At 33.8% G+C, this 6,633-nt stretch overlaps 1 protein-coding gene across 2 annotated transcripts in view; it reads left to right on the plus strand.

Moving 5' to 3' along the window:
* Positions 1 to 6,343, plus strand: part of LOC110446051 (serum paraoxonase/lactonase 3-like) — a 38,421-nt gene extending 32,078 nt beyond the window's left edge. For both annotated transcript variants that reach the window (XM_021491018.1, XM_021491010.1), the window contains one exon: positions 5,985 to 6,343. In XM_021491018.1, coding sequence (XP_021346693.1) covers positions 5,985 to 6,152 — 168 coding nt within the window. In that variant the 3' untranslated portion in view covers positions 6,153 to 6,343. The remainder of the gene's footprint in view (positions 1 to 5,984) is intronic.
* Positions 6,344 to 6,633: the final 290 nt, after the last annotated feature.

Below are 6,633 nucleotides of genomic sequence, written 5' to 3' on the forward strand. Positions count from 1 at the left end.
TATTATGCAATTTTTTGTAACATATTTGAGTTCATAATTTGCAGCAGATCCTACTTTAAATAATATAATATTATTTGATAGCGTAAAACATTGTTTTGATAGTTTTTTGGACAAAAAAGTGAACCCTGTCGTACACCTTTGGAAGGCATCACTAAATAGTTCATAGCACAGGCCCTGGGGACCTTTTTCATTTTTTAAAAATATCTCATGGGTCGTGTCTTAGGGAGCTACAAATATAACCCAGTAATGATTAAATTGCTTTGTGGGCAAAATTCTTTTGTTCCTGTAACAGGTCCTTTCGATTTAATTTTTTTTTTTTAAATTGAACAAAATGTATATTATTTGATGCAACAATAGTTTATTAGAAATGTATCACTTACAAAACACAAAAAAACCTGAGTAATTTTCTAACAATAATACTAAAACAAACAAAAATGCCTATTACAATTGAATCAATAAAATTCCGAGTGCCAATGCAACACGTTTAGGACAACGAAAAGAAAATATAGGTAAAAAAAAAAATATCTTGAGGACTTACTTATTACACAAAAAATTATAAAGATACAAAAAAACTAAACAAAAAAGAGAGGCAACTCTTACATTTGTACCAATAATACTTCTAAATCCCAAAAAGTCAAGATATGTCGTTGTAGCTGACCCCATTAATAATACTTCTAAATCCCAAAATAGGTAAAAAAAAAAATATCTTGAGGACTTACTTATTACACAAAAAATTATAAAGATACAAAAAAACTAAACAAAAAGGAGAGGCAACTCTTACATTTGTACCAATAATACTTCTAAATCCCAAAAAGTCAAGATATGTCAGAGTAGCTGACCCCATTAATAATACTTCTCAATCCCAAACAGTCAAGATATGTCAGAGTAGCTGACCCCATTAATAATGCTTCTAAATCCCAAATAGTCAAGATATGTCACAGTAGCTGACCCCATTAATAATACTTCTAAATCCCAAAATAGGTAAAAAAAAAAATATCTTGAGGACTTACTTATTACACAAAAAATTATAAAGATACAAAAAAACTAAACAAAAAGGAGAGGCAACTCTTACATTTGTACCAATAATACTTCTAAATCCCAAAAAGTCAAGATATGTCGTTGTAGCTGACCCCATTAATAATCCTTCTAAATCCCAAATAGTCAAGATATGTCACAGTAGCTGACCCCATTAATAATACTTCTAAATCCCAAAAACTCAAGATATGTCAGAGTAGCTGACCCCATTAATAATACTTCTCAATCCCAAACAGTCAAGATATGTCAGAGTAGCTGACCCCATTAATAATTCTTCTAAATCCCAAATAGTCAAGATATGTCACAGTAGCTGACCCCATTAATAATACTTCTAAATCCCAAATAGTCAAGATATGTCAGTGTAGCTGACCCCATTAATAATACTTCTCAATCCCAAATAGTCAGGATATGTTAGAGTAGCTGACCACATTAATAATACTTCTCAATCCCAAATAGTCAAGATATGTCAGAAATCCCAAATAGTCAAGATATGTCAGAGTAGCTGACACCATTAATAATAATTCTAAATCCCAAATAGTCAAGATATGTCACAGTAGCTGACCCCATTAATAATACTTCTAAATCCCAAATAGTCAAGATATGTCGTTGTAGCTGACCCCATTAATAATCCTTCTAAATCCCAAATAGTCAAGATATGTCACAGTAGCTGACCCCATTAATAATACTTCTAAATCCCAAATAGACAAGATATGTCAGAGTAGCTGACCCCATTAATAATTCTTCTAAATCCCAAATAGTCAAGATATGTCACAGTAGCTGACCCCATTAATAATACTTCTAAATCCCAAATAGTCAAGATATGTCAGGGATATGTTAGAGTAGCTGACCCCATTAATAATACTTCTACATCCCAAATAGTCAAGATATGTCGTTGTAGCTGACCCCATTAATAATACTTCTAAAACCCAAATAGTCAAGATATGTCAGAGTAGCTGTCCCCATTAATAATACTTCTAAATCCCAAATAGTCAAGATATGTCGTTGTAGCTGACCCCATTAATAATACTTCTAAAACCCAAATAGTCAAGATATGTCAGAGTAGCTGTCCCCATTAATAATACTTCTAAATCCCAAATAGACAAGATATGTCAGAGTAGCTGACCCCATTAATAATTCTTCTAAATCCCAAATAGTCAAGATATGTCACAGTAGCTGACCCCATTAATAATACTTCTAAATCCCAAATAGACAAGATATGTCAGAGTAGCTGACCCCATTAATAATACTTCTCAATCCCAAATAGTCAGGATATGTTAGAGTAGCTGACCCCATTAATAATACTTCTCAATCCCAAATAGTCAAGATATGTCAAAGTAGCTGACCCCATTAATAATAATTCTAAATCCAAAAAAATCAAGATATGTCAGAGTAGCTGACCACATTAATAATCCTTCTAAATCCCAAATAGTCAAGATATGACAGAGTAGCTGACCACATTAATAATAATTCTAAATCCCAAATAGTCAAGATATTTCAGAGTAGCTGACCCCATTAATAATACTTATCAATCCCAAATAGTCAAGATATGTCACAGTAGCTGACCCCATTCATTATACTTCTAAATCCCAAATAGTCAAGATATTTCAGAGTAGCTGACCCCATTAATAATAATTCTAAATCCCAAATAGTCAAGATATGTCACAGTAGCTGACCCCATTAATTATACTTCTAAATCCCAAATAGTCAAGATATGTCAGAGTAGCTGACTACATTAATAATACTTCTAAATACCAAATAGTCAAGATATGTCACAGTAGCTGACCCCATTAATAATACTTCTAAATCCCAAAAAGTCAAGATATGTCACTGTAGCTGACCCCATTAATAATAATTCTAAATCCAAAAAAATCAAGATATGTCAGAGTAGCTGACCCCATTAATAATACTTCTAAATCCCAAATAGTCAAGATATGTCAGAGTAGCTGAACCCATTAATAATACTTCTAAATCCCAAAAACTCAAGATATGTCAGAGTAGCTGACCCCATTAATAATAATTATAAATCCCAAATAGTCAAGATATGTCAGAGTACTTCTAAATCCCAAAAAGTCAAGATATGTCAGTGTAGCTGACCCCATTAATAATACTTCTAAATCCCAAATAGTCAAGATATGTCAGATTAGCTGACCCCATTAATAATACTTCTCAATCCCAAAAAGTCAAGATATGTCAGAGTACTTCTAAATCTCAAAAACTCAAGATATGTCAGAGTAGCTGACCCCATTAATAATACTTCTCAATCCCAAAAACTCAAGATATGTCAGAGTAGCTGACCCCATTGATAATACTTCTCAATCCCAAATAGTCAAGATATGTCAGAGTAGCTGACTCCATTAATAATAATTATAAATCCCAAATAGTCAAGATATGTCAGAGTAGCTGACCCCATTAATAATAATTCTAAATCCCAAAAAGTCAAGATATGTCAGAGTAGCTGACTCCATTAATAATAAATCTAAATCCCAAATAGTCCAGATATGTCAGAGTAGCTGACCCCATTAATAATAATTCTAAATCCCAAAAAGTCAAGATATGACAGAGTAGCTGACTCCATTAATAATCCTTCTCAATCCCAAATAGTCAAGATACGTCAGAGTAGCTGACCCCATTAATAATACTTCTCAATCCCAAATTGTCAAGATATGTCAGAGTAGCTGACTCCATTAACAATAAATCTAAATCCCAAATAGTCCAGATATGTCAGAGTAGCTGCCCCCATTAATAATAATTCTAAATCCCAAAAAGTCAAGATATGTCAGAGTAGCTGACTCCATTAATAATGTCAGAGTAGCTGACCCCATTAATAATACTTCTCAATCCCAAATAGTCAAGATATGTCAGGGTAGCTGACTCCATTAATAATAATTCTAAATCCCAAATAGTCAAGATATGTCAGAGTAGCTGACCCCATTAATAATACTTCTAAATCCCAAATAGTCAAGATATGTCAGAGTAGCTGACCCCATTAATAATACTTCTAAATCCCAAAAAGTCATATATACAACTTACAACATACAATATAGCAGTTTTTGTATACAAATAGTATACAGCAGGCGTTACCAACCAATAACATTACTTCAAATGTAATAACCAATATAAAACAAATTGCACATTGTGTATGAATAACATTATATCAAACAATGTACTTTACTGTACAATTGTCTCATAGCAAAAATGTCACAATGAACAACAATAACAAAGTTCCATATACTTTACACAACAATAATAAATTTCTACATACTGTACAAATATCATACTGAACGATTAACTTAACTTCATGTTATGGAGATATAACACACGAAAACGGAGTGTACTCTAAATAAACCGCGAAGCGATTTATGATGAGATTACACTCAGTTTGTTTGTGTTATAGCTCCATAACATAAAAAATATATTCAAGTCAATCCTTATAATCTAATCTACTATACACAATCCCTGTGGAAATCCACTTTTATTGATGGACATTTTTCTCTTAGAAATTATTACGCCCTGTATCCGCCAATCAAAAGCGACGTTACAAACGTTTAAATAACAAATATAAAATATAATCCTGACTTTCAGACTATTGAGATGGCGTGTGATACACTTAAAAAATGTACTTGTATGTTATGTATAAAATACTTCCCAGGCCAAAATGTCTTTCCTGTTGGGTATCGCACAACCGTAGCCTAGTACCGCATTCCTTACAACCTTTCTGGTCCAGGTATTCAGATAACAACGCGAGTTCAACCACTCGTCTACCCTGCGACCAGGTTAAAAAATTATTGGCATATTCGTGATCACTAGTATTGGAGGGATCCTCATCGGACGTCGGTGTCGGGTCATCAGTCAAATTGTCAATACATAGTATTCTGATAACGTCACAACATCCGGGCTACTAATAGTTTCAATATGCAGTCGCCATTTTCTGGGTCAAACGATTAGCTACGGTTCAGCGCACGGAAAAGTAAACAAACACCTGCTTACGATGACTTAGAGGCCTCAGTAGTCAGCGTCTCTTCAATGTGTGAACGAGTGTCACTTTGTTTCGTCGCATTGTCGTGGTCTAGCAGTTGATATTGGACATTGTTGTTGTTATTATTGTCAGTTAATGTGTTTAGGTTACATTTAAAACGGCCATTTTTACGTCGGGCTAGCTTGCGTGTCGGCCATCACTGCCACGACGTTGTTTACAACGTTACGACAGCTTTTTTCCCCACACTTTCGCAATTGGAGATTTTCAACGCAAGGGTTTAAATGAAATCTATTCAAGGGAAGATAATATAACAACATTGTCGAAATGGTAATCAGGGGCAGGTGACTCTAACACTGAAAAACGACAGTGGAATTCTTTAGTGTTTTGCTCTGCCCGGGACGGGGATCCTTAACTCAGTCGACAGTGTTTATACGCAAAGTTACAAGTATATACAGAGCTTAATGTGTCAAGCTTGTTGATTCTGACTAATTGGTTTTTACAGGTAAATCTGACAGGTATCCTTTTATCCTTTATCATCTCCTGATATCACAAGATATGTCAGAGTAGCTAACTCCATGTTTATGTCGCTGATTAGGAAATTAATTCAAAATGATTATAAATGGTATACAAAATTTAGTGGTGAGTGTCCTGTTAACAATATATATTCTATGTACAAATATCACCCTGGTAACAAAACTGCCACTTCCTAACAGACTCAGCAAGCAAGAACCCATTCAGTAGAGCATAATAGCACTAAACCAGAGGTCCTGGGTTCGACTCCTAGCGGAAAACATTGACAAAATAACACGTAGGGACCAGTTGATATTGACAAATATACTCAGGGGGAGTATATGTCACCCTGGTAAAATACTAGCTGCTTCCTACCGCTAGTGAGAATTTCGACAATATTATTCGAAAATAACGACCTTTGTTACACAAATATAGGTTTGAGTGATACGTTATGCTGTTGTAGGTTTTACACTTCGAGGTGAATGATGGCATTCTATATAAAACTACTGAACTCTACACCAATGACGGAAGTGTTCTCTCCTCATCTACAGTAGCCTCCCTTTATGGAAATCAAATGTTGATTGGAACCATCTGTCACAAACTACTGCACTGCGAGGTGAGGACGCTGTGAAAGTCTTTATGAAGATTCCAGGACCAAGGTGCTCAGACCAGTGGTAACAATGAGGAAATGTTTAGGATTCAGTTTCAGAGAAATATCAAATATATTTTCTAAAGTAATTTTTTCACCTTAAAAAATCAATAGTATCCAAGTTTTGTACATTTTTAGGGCTTTACTGAAAATTGTGTTAGAATATAAACAAAATAATAAGTCATCTTGTTTCTAATGAAAAAAATAATGATTATCAAAGAATCATTTTCACATTTATTTCTACATACATGTATACTGGTAATGATATACTTTAATATAAATCATCAGTACATACATTCTTATATCGATAATTTGTGATTTTATTTTCATTCACAAAAGCATTAGAAACATTCTACTGTTTAACAGTATTGTAACCAGAAGCAATGAATGCAAAGGGAAATACTTCAAAATATTGTCTGGTTTGAAAGTGTAATCAAATATTGTCAGGTTGTATTAGAGCATT

Source organism: Mizuhopecten yessoensis, unplaced genomic scaffold (assembly GCF_002113885.1).
Source record: "Mizuhopecten yessoensis strain PY_sf001 unplaced genomic scaffold, ASM211388v2 scaffold285, whole genome shotgun sequence".
NCBI classification, from domain to species: domain Eukaryota; kingdom Metazoa; phylum Mollusca; class Bivalvia; order Pectinida; family Pectinidae; genus Mizuhopecten; species Mizuhopecten yessoensis.